Below are 14,004 nucleotides of genomic sequence, written 5' to 3'. Positions count from 1 at the left end.
TCTAGGATCGATAAAATTATAATTGGTACAGATCTCATTCATCGAATTTTTATTCTCTGTTTGCGATATATTAATAAAGGTATTCATGTACAAACAAATTCCAGTTTCAAAATCCAAATTATGCCAAGTACTTCAAAGTAAAAACTGTTTTCTTAATTCCTTAAAATAATTCTTAGCCTATATTTGAAGTTTTTTATCTTAAATTTAAAAATTCAGTATGTCAGTTGAGTTAAAGACGATTTCTTTAAATTAAAAATGTTTTTCTTTATTTTAAGGAACATTTGCCTTAATTCAAAGATCTACAACTTCAGCAGAGACGCAAAATTTCAAGATTTGTGTCCTAAATTTAATGAAAAAAATTTTTGAAGCAAGGATTATAAACTTTCTTTTAATTAAAATGTCATTATTTTAAAGAATTTTGTCCTTAGCATTGTGTAAATTTCGAGTCCTACAATTTAAGTTGCATAATCTTCCATATTAGGTCAATATTTTTTTCAGTGTATGCAAAATTTCACTTAAATCAAAGTAAACCTCTGGCTTCTGGAGCCATATAAGTGCATATCGGGCTAAAGATATATATAGGAGGGTTCTGTTCTGACCCCCAAAACGCAAACTATTGCCAAATTTGATGTCGATTGGACTAAAGCTGCGACCTATACATTGAGCACAGACAGACGGACAGACTGAAGTGGCTAGATCGGTTCAGGGCATCATTGCCAAAAACACCATATGTCTATCTCGTCTCCCTCTGGATGTTGCAAACATATGCCTTAACTTATAATACCCAGGGCTGTGGAGTCGAGCCAATTTTGCTCGACTCCGACTCCAGCATTTTTCATCAGCTCTACTCCGACTCCGGAGTCGACTCCGGGTAATATAATTAAATCTCATTTTATTTAATACCACTAATTTGTAGTTCTATTGTGGGGGTACCGTAAGTGGATCGATATAAAGTATCGTATTTATTTATGTGTGCAAAAAAAGGTCTTAATTTCACATTAGATGCCAATTGAACTCTATATTTCAAATTTATGGCAATGTTTAATAAATAAAATAATGATATAAATACCCATCATAATATGAGAAGATACCAACAGTATATGTATTTGTGAACCAAAATTATTGATACTATCTCAAATTCTTTAAATTTGTTGCGAGCTATATAAAGGTTTATATTCCCATATGCATGAATTTGAATCTGAATCGATGTATATACTTCTACAAAATCTATGTACTTAAAATTTAAATCTAACGTTATGGGACGTAACACAATTTAAAAAAAAAATAAAAATGCAAGGAAAGTCTAAAGTCGGGCGGGCCGATTATAATATACTCTGCACAACTTTGTATTTAGATCTACATTTTGATAAAATCTCAAATCAGACTTCTACAAAATCTCGGGCAATATTTGGGAAATATTTATAATTGTTTAGACAATTTCGCAAAAATGCATTTATGATTCATTCATTGAAAAATTTGAAAATTTGAGTCATTTCTACAAGTTTTCGACTTAGCAGTGAGTATCAGTGAGCATACAATTTTGGAAAACTGTTTGTCTAGTAAATAAAATTTTGCAAAATTTTATAGAAATAAAATTTTGCAAAATTTTCTACAGAAACAAAATTTTGACTAAATTTTCTATAGAAATAAAATTTTGGCAAAATGTTCTATAGAAATCAAATTGTTACCAAATATATAGAAATAAAATTTTTTTTATTTTATTTTTTTTTTTTCTATACTATTTTTATTGTTTGAATGAATTCATTTTACACAATAATTTAATAATTATATTTTAAGAAAAAAAAAAAAAAATTTATAGAAATAAAATTTGGCAAAATTTTTTATAGAAAAGAAAAGTTTAAAAAATTTTCAATAAAAATACAATTTAAAAAAAATGTGTAGCAAACAAAATTTTGCAAAATTTTCTATAGAAATAAAATTTTACAAAATATTCTATAGAAACGAAATTTTGACTAAATTTTATATAGAAAAAAAATATTTCTATAGTAATAAATACATTTTTATAGCAGTGAGTATCAGTGATCATCAGTAAGAAAAAAATTTTTGAGAAAACTTGCTATAGAAATAAAATTTGACAATTTTTTCTTATACACGCAAAGAAAAAAAACGTTTGGAAAACGTGTACCGAAAACGTTTTTCTTTTGTTAGAATTTTTTGAATTGCTTCGAAAATTTTAAACTTTTATCACCAAAAAAAAATCGTTTGTTACAAAATTTTTATTTTTTCAATAAAAAAAGTTATTTTTGAAACAACAACACGGTCCATTTCGTTTATATCAAACACTGTTCTTTTCTGACTTTAGGTCTTTAATAAGACACATTTTACAGTTCAAAATTTAATATAGTACAATGTAATGTTGAACATTTTTTCGGAATCTTCCGAACATATCTGGAATATATGTAAAAAAAAAAAAAACAAAAAAAAAACTTTGGTCGAAGCAGGGATCGAACCCACGATCCTTGGCATGCAAGTCGGACGTAGCAACCACTGCTCCACGGTGTCAAACTAACTGTCTGTTTCTGTTAAATAAACTTTGTTTATTCGGTTCGTGGGCGCCACAAACTATGCTATATAAATATAACTTATATGGATATTTATCTATTGATGACCATAACAGGTACATAGCTCAGTGGTTAGTGTGTTGGCTTACAAAGTACATGGTCCGCGGTTCGATTCTCCGTCCAGGCGAAAGGTAAAAAAATTTAAATTTATAAAATCGTATAATTTCTTCTACATTGTTGGTATTACAGGAAAAGGTGTTAAGAACTGAAAAACCTCGTGGATGTGAGAAAGATGTGAGGGAAAATGCAATTAGCAAGAAAACAATGTTTTTTTTTGAGTTAGTCTTTATGACATTGTTTTTACATCCTGGAAAAGAATAAACGTTTATAACAAAAAGAATATATTTTCTTCCAAATACACTTTCTTACAGCGAAAAGCAAATGAGAAACGAACTTTGTTTGTCTAAAATTTCGTTTGGGAGGAAAGAATTATTTTTGTGTGTGTAGAAATAAAATGAAAAAATTATCAATAAAAATTTTAGAAATAAAATTTTATCAATAAAAATATTCTACAGAACCAAAATTTTGACTAAATTTTCTATAGAAATAAAATTTTCACAAAATTTTCTATAAAAATAAAATTTTTACCAAATTTCTAATAAAAAAATCTATTACTATAAAATTTTGGCAAAATTTTCTATAGAAATAAAATTTTGACTTAAATTTTTAGAGAAATAAAATTATCAATAGAAATAAAATTTTGAAAAAAATTTTTGTGTAACAAACAAAATTTTGCAAAATTTTCTATAGAAATAAAATTTTGCAAAATATTCTATAGAAACAAAATTTTGACTCAATTTTCTATATTTTTGACTAAATTTTCTATAGTAATAAAATTTTGAATAAATTTTTTATAGAAATAAAATTTTCACAAAATTTGCTATAGAAATAAAATTTTGACAAAACTTTTTATAGAAATAACATTTTGACAAAATTTTCTATAAAAACAACTTTGAAAAAAATTTCTGTCAATATTCCACATATATATGGCCTCAAAATAAAATTAAAAAAAAAAAATAATTTCGATTGTTCGAAATATTTCAAATAAATTGATATGGGCATTAAACTGGATCGATCCAGCCCATCTGCTAGTCTAACATTCTAGGAAACATAAAAAGATAGCCGTAATTGGAAGTTGATTTTCATTTGCAATCATGCTGTACATTGATCGAATGAATAACGCAATGGAAACAAATTTGTGTAAAAACTTGCTTAGTTACAAAAGTGTGAAGTGCTTTAAAAAATTTGGTTTAGCCGAAGTCGGAGTCGAGCAAAATTTTTACGACTCCGACTCCAGCAAAATCTTCAGACTCCGACTCCAAGACTCCGACTCCGGCTCCACAGCCCTGATAATACCCTGTTTCACAGTGTGGCGCAGGGTATAAAAATCGAAACCGTATAGTGAAAAAAATTTGCATTTTTGTGTACCTTTTCAAAATGTGGGAAACCATCTTTATACGATGGTTACCCACATCCACGAACGGACATCGCTACATCGGAGGTTTTAACCATTGAAAGCGGAATGCAAACTCCATATACCCCCCATCCTATGTACATTGTATACAATTATAATAAAAAATGACTCGAATTACCCGAAATACCCATAATAATATAATTTAACTTGGCGATTTATGCAGAGATCGCCACATGTGCTACAAAATTCCGTAACCTATATTTTACATTTTGAGCAATAATTCACACGCCCACCCCCCAAAAAAAATAAAATTTTATTACTTACCGATATCCAGCCAAGAGATTTATTAGGGTGCTTTTTCCACTCCCAGATGGACCGATAATGGCCGAAAGATCACCTGCCTGGAATTCTCCACTTACGGAATTCAATATAATCTTTGCTGATTAATCAAAACAAAAGAATGGAACAAAGAAAAGGGTTTAATATATTCTTGTATACAATATTTATCGCATATGACCACACTCAACAACTTGATGGCAATGCCCTCTAAGCAATTACGATAATGTATGAATAAAATAACCAGTGTATACGGCTGAAAATTTAATCAGGCCGAATCTTATGTACCCTACACCATGGATTGCATATAAAGTTCTACTGTAGACTAGCAACCACAATCGAATTGTTTGGGTTGTATTAACATTGTCATCTAAATTGTAAATTAGTCCATGTGGAGTCTATGTTAGATAAAAAAGCAGAATTAATACCTATAGAGCTCGACCGAAGTGGTGTTTTGGCCGAAGCCGATGTTCGGAAAACATCAATGAAAGGTAATTCAGTCCATTTCTTATAATATTCTTTTAGAAATAACAGATTTTTAGTATTCAGAATTCAGTAGCTTTATATTATAATAGAAAAACATTTTTTTTATTTGTACCGGATCGCTTCCAAAAGACCCCGGAAATCAAATATCTGAGTCGGTATATGTGGGAGCTATACTTGAAAGTGGTCCTCCATGACCATTTGCAATAGTAGCTTATGGTCCATTTGTTCAGAAATTGGCATGATTTCAACAGACGGACGGAGGGACATCGCTAGATCGCGTAAGAACTTTACCACGGCTCAGATTTTGGAGTCTGAGGCCAATATTTCGATGTGTTACCAACGCAATGACAAAGTTAGTGTACCCCCACCCCATCCTATGGTGGAGGGTATAAAAATACAAAGTGGTCAACACCAATACAATTGTTTGGAGAAAAATACACACAAAAATGAAATTCTTTTATAGGAAAATAGGAGCCACCGCTGGACAATGGTTAGCATGCTCGCCTTGCATACACAAGGACGTAGGTTCGATTCCTGCTTCGACCGAACACCAAAAAGTTTTTCAGCGGTGGATTATCCCACCTCAGTAATGCTGGTGACATTTCAGAGTGTTTCAAAGTTTCTCTAAGTGGTTTGACTGCAATGTAGAACGCCGTTCTGACTCGGCTATAAAAAGGAGGTTCATTGTCATTGAGCTTAACATGGAATCGGGCAGCACTTATTTATAAGAGAGTAGTTCACTACTGTGGACTGAATATTCTAAGTGAGCCTAATACATTGGCATGCCACCTAACCTATGGGAAAATGGACTACCTCTTTCAAAAATTGAATTAAAATTTCTTACATATTTTGAGAACCTCACTCAAAACAAGGTGAACCCTCTATGGCACTAAAGCTAATTTAACTATTTTAGTTCATGGAATTATTATGTTTTGAGAAAGTTTCCTTGATTTGTATAATTTGTTCCTATATTAGGTTAGATTTAGTGCCAGTCCGATATTTCAGGCTCACTTAGACTATTCAGTCCATTGTGATACCACAGTGGTAAACATCTCTCTTATCACAGAGTGCAGCCTGATTCTATGTTAAGCTCATAAGGGAAAAATTATACACAAATGAAGCATAAAGATTTACTAAATTCGTGTCTCCCACAAAATAATACAGAATTTGTATTAACTTGTATATTTTACCAATAATGCGCCAATATTGAACTTCCTATGACACTAAGATCATCATATTTACAATTTTGAACTTCAATTTTATTATTTTTAGAAAATTTTAACTAAACATTATTACAAACGCTGATATCACGCCGATATTATAAAATCACGCCGATAAAAGTAAAAAATTTTGGAAAAAATCAAGAAAATTTATTACACATAATTACACCCTCAAAAAAAATCGCCTCTCTAACATATGTTCCAAACATATTTTGCAGGAAGCACATATATTATTGGATACTGCCGAAACATTAATATGTTTGTTTTATGTGAACATATAATATGTTTGGAAGCATTTTGAGCCGAAAAATATTATATGCTTGGAAGAATTTTCCCCAAAGAAGATTGTGCTCATTCCCTAACATAATTTTCACTTCCACGAAATTTTTTAGTTCTTGGCACCTTTTTCTGTAATACAAATAATGTTGAAGAAATTATTCAATTTTATAATTTTTTTAAATTTTACCTTTCGCCTGGACGGAGAATCGAACCGAGGACCATACAGTTTGTAAGCCAACACACTACCACTGAGCTACGTAGCTGTTATAGTCACCAGTAGACAATTATCGTTATAAGTTACATTTATATTGCATAGTTTGCAGCGCCCACGAGCCCATGCAAACATAACATTATTTAACAGAAACATACATGTGTTGGCAACGTGGAGCAGTGGTTAGCATGTCTGCCGTACATGCAAAGGGTTCAATCCCTGCTCCGACCAAACACCATTTTTTTTTTAATTTACACATTTATATTTATATTATATTAAATTTTTATAATGAAACTTCGAAATGTGGGTTATTAAAGATTTACAGTCAGAAACAGTGCTTGATATAAACGAAATGGACTGAGCTTTTGGCTAAGATATTATTTTTTTATTGCAAAAATAACAATTTTGTAATAAAAAACTGGTTTTGGTATAAAAGTTTGAAATTTTGGAAGGAATTCAAAAACTCTAACAAAGGAAGAACGTGGGGTCGAGTATAAACATACATAAATAATTTTATAATATACACAAATTAAATAATAATTAGGCTTAAATTAAATAATATTTAGGCTTAAGCATATACAATTTTTGGCCTTATCATAGCAGTTTCCGAAACAACATATAAGCGGTTTCACAGAAATTGCTCTCTTTTGATTCTCTCGCTGTGTTAATTTGATATCTTTCGTCGACCCTCCCGGTTTTTATCTCTATTTCTTTCTCTATACTCTCTCTCTCTCTGTCGCTCTCTGAATAAAATATCACAACATATATATGTTTACTCGAAATTTGTAAATGTATATATGTTTACATTCACACATATAATTTTTATGAAACATGCATGCCCCAAACATAATATATTCTAACATATTAACATATGTGTTCCAAACATTTAGTGTTAGTTTGAGAACATTACATGTTTGCACTTAAATATATTGTGTTTAAAAATTGTGCCCGAAACACATGTTGTTTATATCGAAACATATGAAAAACATATTTTTCTAACAGTGTAAGTTTTTTTCACTTGGAGTTCAAAATTGCCAGAATGTACCACACTAAGTTCAAGATGGGCACATTTGTAATAAAATTTACAAATATAAAGAAATAATAAACTATTTGTGAGAATTATGAATTTAGTAAATCGTTATGTTTCATTTGTGTAAACATTTTTTTAGTTCATTTAATTAACGTGCAGAAAAAATTATTAAAGTCAAGAAAACTTTATCCAAACATAATAATTCTATGAACTAAAATACAGTTAAATTGCCTTTACACTCAAAAAAAGTTTACTTGGATCCAAAGATTTTGGCCTTCCCTTAAGGATTTTGGTATTGATTCCGAGACAAAGATGCAACTTCTTTAAAATAAAGAAATTTTTTAGCGACCAATCTGGCTTTAAATAAAATTAAGATTGAGGTATAGATCTTAATTATCGAATTTTTATTCTCTTTTTTCTCGGTATATTAATAAACTATTCTCGTACTAACAAATGCCAGTTTAAAAATCCAAATTATAACGGATACTTCAAATAAAAAATGTTTTCTTAATTAAAAAAAAAAAAGAAAATAACCAAATTCGCTAAATCTTCAAAATAAGTCTTGGCCTATATTTGAAGCGTTTTTATCTTAAATCTAAAGTTTCAATATTTTAGTTAATTTAAGGACGTTTTTATTAAATAAAACATGTGTTTCTTTACTTTAAGGAAAATTAGCCTTAGTTCAAAGACATGGGACTTTAACGGAAGGACGCAAATTTACAAAATTTGTGTCCTAAATTTAATGAAAAAAATTTTTGAAGCAAAGATTATAAACTTTATTTTAATTAAAATTTCATTATTTTAAAGAAATTTGTCCTTCATATTTTGTAAATTTCGCATCCTAAAATTTATGTTGCATAATCTTTAATATCACGTAAATATTTTTTCAGTGTAGTGAACTAGAGTGTTAACTTTTTTTTTGAAAGTAACTATTCCAGCAGGTATTTGCATATTCAAAACAGATTCTAAAACATTAAAAACAATAAACGCATCCAGTTCTTTTTATACCCTCAACCATAAGATAGGGGTATTCCGTTTTTAACACATCGAAATATTGCTCTAAGACCCAATAAAGTATATATATGTTATTCTGGGTCGTGGTGAAATTCTAAGTCGATCTAAGAATGTCCATCCGTCCGTCCGCCTGTTGAAATCACGCTAACTTCCGAACGAAACAAGCTATCGACTTGAAACACAAAGCACAAGTAGTTGTTATTTATGTAGGTCGGACGATATTGAAAATGTGCCATATCGGACCACTTTTACATATAGCCGCCATATAAACTGACGCTCAGATTTAGCTTGCGGAGCCTCTTGGAGGTGCAAAATTCATCCGATCCGGTTGAAATTTGGTACATGGTGTTAGTATATGGTCTCTTAAAACCAAATCGGTCCATAGTTATATATATAGCCCCCATATAAACCGATCCCCAGATTTGGCTTGCGAAGCGTCTAAGAGAAGCAAATTTTATCCGATCCGCCTGAAATTTGGTATGTGGTGCTAGTATATGGTCTTTAACAACCATGCAAAAATTGGTCCACATCGGTCCATAATTATGTATAGCCCCCATATAAACCGATCCCCCGATTTGGCTTGCAGAGCCTCTAAGAGGAGCAAATTTCATTCCATCCGGCTGAAATTTGGTACATGGTGTTAGTATATGGTCTCTAGGTTAGGTTAGGTTAGGTGGCAGCCCGATGTATCAGGCTCACTTAGACTATTCAGTCCATTGTGATACCACAATGGTGAACTTCTCTCTTATCACTGAGTGCTGCCCGATTCCATGTTAAGCTCAATGACAAGGGACCTCCTTTTTATAGCCGAGTCCGAACGGCGTTCCACATTGCAGTGAAACCACTTAGAGAAGCTTTGAAACCCTTAGAAATGTCACCAGCATTACTGAGGTGGGATAATACACCGTTGAAAAACTTTTTGGTGTTCGGTCGAAGCAGGAATCGAACCCACGACCTTGTGTATGCAAGGCGGGCATGCTAACCATTGCACCACGGTGGCTCCCTAAAATTGGTCCATATCGGTCTATAGTTATATATAGCCGATCCCCAAAAATAATCTATCAAAATTTTATTTCTATAGAAAATTTTGACAAAATTTTATTACTATAGAAAATGTTGACAAAATTTTATTACTATAGAAAATTTTCACAAAATTTTATAACTATAGAAATTTTTGACAAAATTTTATTACACTCGTATACCCAACAAAACTTATGATTACCGGTGGTACCTTCAACTTTTGTGGAAGTGGAAAATCTTACTCACACTTCACATCATTGTTGTTGTTGTTGTTGCCATCAAACCCTGTAGTTACTTTCTTTGTCATTTTGTGGGTTGTTGAAACTTCGTTTGGCTTAATTTAAAATTGCTGCATTGTTGTTGTTGGGTGTAATTGAAATTCGGTTGTTGCTATTCTTTTGGGTACAAAAATTTAGCTCATATTTAAGTGGGAAAAATTCCCCAGTCCGTCATTGGATTTTATTTCTATAGAAAATTTTGTCAAAATTTTATTTCTATAGAAAATTTTGTCAAAATTTTATTTCTATAAAAAATTTTGTCAAAATTTTATTTCTATAGAAAATTTTGTCAAAATTTTATTTCTATAGAATATTTTGTCAAAATTTTATTTCTATAGAAAATTTTGTCAAAATTTTATTTCTATAGAAAATGTTGTCAAACTGAATTATTTACGTATTTAATCGGCCTTTTTTGTTGAATATATACCCCGTATGGACTAACTTACAATTGAGAAGACGGTTTTAAGATACCTTGCCATCGGCAAGTGTCCATGGTGGAGGGTACATAAGATTCGGCATGGCCGAACTTACGGCCGTATATACTTGTTTTAATTCCAATTGTAATTGCGGAAAATGTACATTGGACTAAGGCTTCGTTTGTTATCAAGATTTTATTGTAAAAAAAACTCTAGCAAAAACAATTGCAATTTTCTCTACCTGACAACTGTCAAATTTAGTCTCCCTCTCTGGCTATGCTTTGCCGAAATGTTGATGTAAACGAACGACTTCCAGTGAAAATTTGTGATAATTATCACAAATTATTAACTACGCGAACGGAGCTAATATTGTAATTTTCGAGGAAAAATTGGCAAATCGGCATTTTCTATTTTTTGAGTAAAAACTCTGTAAAATTGGTTTGGCTATTACTCACTTATAACTCTGGAAACTCACATGCATTCTCGTTGCCCAAGAAAAATCTCTTGACTTACGAAAATTTACCCCACTCAATAAAATTATAGTGAGTTGTATGTTTGAACGTCGTCTGCATCAGGGGTGGAAAAGTAGGTACAATTGTACTAAATTTGGTACATTCCCTTTTCAAAAGTATAATGACCTATTTGGTACAATTTGTAATACTTATTTCGTCTTCAAAATGCTCTAGAAGTCCCAATTAATCATGATAAAACTACTAAAGGTACTACATCACAGTCAGATGTTCACAGCTGAGTACATCCAACTGTCAAAAACATGTCTTGTTACTATTGGTTACATTTTACATTCCACAGGTTACTATTGTCAAAAATATGTATGGTTACTATTGGTTGCGTAGATTTACATTTTACATACCACAGCTTATTATTGTCAAAAACATGTCTGGTTACTACTGGTTACATAGGTAACTATTGGTTGCATAAGTTGCTATTGGTAACTAACATTAAAATATAAACAAAACAAATTGAAAATATTCAGTATCTTTTGTTTACTAACATTAAATTTGTAAACAAAACTGACATTTGGGTGTACTTGAATTTTGTTGTTTTTATTGTTTTTGTAATACTGCAACTACCTGGGAATTATTTTACCATGCAATTAATTAAATCCAATATAAATTATATTGTACACATATTTTAGGTACTGCCAAAATTACAATCAAACGGGATAAGAAATTTAACATTTGAAGATCAATGTATATCTAACATCTGACAATAAAATATAATAGTTCGTAAGATTAAATGCATTCGATTCCTGCTTCGACCGAACACCAAAAGTTTTTCAGCGGTGGATTATCCCACCTCAGTAATGCTGGTGACATTTCTGAGGGTTTCAAAACTTCTCTAAGTGGTTTCACTGCAATGTGGAACGCCGTTCGGACTCGGCTATAAAAAGGAGGTCCCTTGTCATTGAGCTTAACATGGAATCGGGCAGCACTAAGTGATGATGAGAGAAGTTCACCAATGTGGTATCACAATGGTCTGAATAGTCTAAGTGAGCCTGATACATCGGGCTGCCACCTAACCTAACCTAACCTAGTATATGGCCGCTAACAACCATACCAAAATTGGTCCATATCGGTCTATAGTTATATAGTATAGTTGTATATAGCCGATCTCCAATCACAGAAAAATTGGTCCATATCGGTTCATAATCTTGGTTGCCACTCGAGCCAAAAATAATCTACCAAAATTTTATTTCGGTAGAAAATTTTGTCAAAATTTTATTTCTATAGAAAATTTTGTGAAAATTTTATTTCTATAGAAAATTTTGTTAAAATTTTATTTCTATAGAAAATTTTGTCAAAATTTTATTTCTATAGAAAATTTTGTCAAACTGAATTATATACGTATTTAATCGATCTTTTTTGATTTAATATATACCACGTATGGACTTACATACAATTTGGAAGACGGTGTTAGGAGGTTTTAAGATACCTTGCCATCGGCAAGCGTTACTGCAACTTAAGTAATTCGATTGCGGATGGCAGTGATTAGAAGAAGTTTCTACGCAATCCATGGTGGAGGGTACATAAGCTTCGGCCTGGCCGAACTTACGGCCGTATATACGTGTTTAATTATTTATTTATTTTTATCAACCAAAAGGGTTATTATAGACAGTATGTGCCTGTGGCTGGTCAGTCGACATTGTCTAATCGACCATTAAGGAAGAAGTTAAATTTTAATTGAAAATTTTCCCCAAAAAGTAGATTTTCAAAATTTTAAATCGATTTTTTCAAATGTGAAAGTCGTACAGACTCTATATTAAAATTTTAAAAAGTCAAAATCCAAATCTCAAAAAAAAAAATGGATTACAACTTATTTCAATCTTCACAAGAGGTAGTTCCCATTTTTTCCATACAACAGTTTACCGTTTTTCACTGTAGCTAAATTTTAACGCAAGTTAAACATAGTGCTTTAGTGTTGCAAAATGGATGCACTCTAATATATTCGTAATAATTCAAACTATATATTTAACAAAACTGATATTTTATAGCAAAATCAATTGTATTTACTTTCATTCTTTAATTTCACTTGATACTTTAGATCTACAAAATTTATATTAACTCCATTCGTCTTGGGTATTTCTTTAAATACACTATTCCGTGGTTCTTCGTGTTTTGAATTATTTGTGCGATTTGATATGGCCATTGCTAGGTCTTAATACAAACTAAATGGGATTCCTAATAGCTACCAACCTATTCACCCTAAAAAACATTTACTTCACCTCGAGTAGATTGTCATCAAAATTCCATTGTGATATGGAAGTCGCAAAACTCTTACAATACATTAGGGTGTTCTTGATTTTGGACTTTTGAAATAGTATCAAAAGTGAAAAATCCCATGACCTACAAATAAGCTAAAACAAAATTATAATGTGATCAGGTGAGATAAACTGAGTTACTTCCAGGGTCTCTGTACCCGTTACACCTTTCGGAAAAAGAAAACAAATATTTACCTCGCATGAGTGAGTTGTGGTATTAATTAATCTAGTGTTATTGTTGGAAACTCTTTTTTAATCTACATGTGTGATATGTGATTTTATAATCTATATATGTGTCCATTTATAGATGATCGGGAATAGGGATTGCAATGAAAAATCACAAGTAAGGACGGCATTAAGTTAGGCACATTGTTTCCAGGGAAAATTTTCGGTTTACCCTACCAAGACAGTTCTATGTGCTTTATTATCTTAAAACATATGATAATGCAACGTATATTAAATAAAAATAAATTTATATTACCACCACGGTTGCCACAGTTGGTAGAATTCTGCCAAAAAGGTAATTTGTATACCCTAAACCACATAGTGGTCAGGGTATAATAAGTTTGATCGGCCAAAAACTGTGCCTACCAGAAATATTGATTTTAGACCCCATAAAATATATACCGATCGACTCAGAATCACCTCCAGAGTCGATCTAGCGCTTGGTGCCCGTCCGTCCGTCTGTCCATGTATTTGTTGTTCACAGGATTCCGGTCGCAATTGTTAACCGATTTTGATGAAATTTGGTACAGGGAGTTTTTTGGGCACAAGGACGAACGCTATTGAATTTGGAAGAAATCGGATCAAATTTAGATATAGCTCCATATATATGTATCGCCCGATTTCGACAAATGGGGTCACATTGCGCTTTTTTTTCAAACGGATCGTCACCAAATTTGGCAAAAGATAATCTTTCCCATCGCCCTTCAAGTCTGC

At 31.5% G+C, this 14,004-nt stretch overlaps 1 protein-coding gene across 1 annotated transcript in view; it reads right to left on the bottom strand.

Annotated features, from left to right (window-relative positions):
* Positions 1-12,953, bottom strand: part of LOC142240831 (ATP-binding cassette sub-family G member 4-like) — a 47,901-nt gene extending 34,948 nt beyond the window's left edge. Inside the window, exons 1-2 of the mRNA XM_075312575.1 lie at positions 12,818-12,953; positions 4,321-4,435 (exon numbers count right to left, since the gene is read on the bottom strand). Coding sequence (XP_075168690.1) covers positions 4,321-4,435; positions 12,818-12,953 — 251 coding nt within the window. The remainder of the gene's footprint in view (positions 1-4,320; positions 4,436-12,817) is intronic.
* Between the last annotated feature and the right edge of the window lie 1,051 nt (positions 12,954-14,004).

Source organism: Haematobia irritans, chromosome 5, assembly GCF_050003625.1.
Source record: "Haematobia irritans isolate KBUSLIRL chromosome 5, ASM5000362v1, whole genome shotgun sequence".
NCBI lineage: Eukaryota > Metazoa > Arthropoda > Insecta > Diptera > Muscidae > Haematobia > Haematobia irritans.
This window is presented reverse-complemented; position numbering and strand designations above follow the sequence as displayed.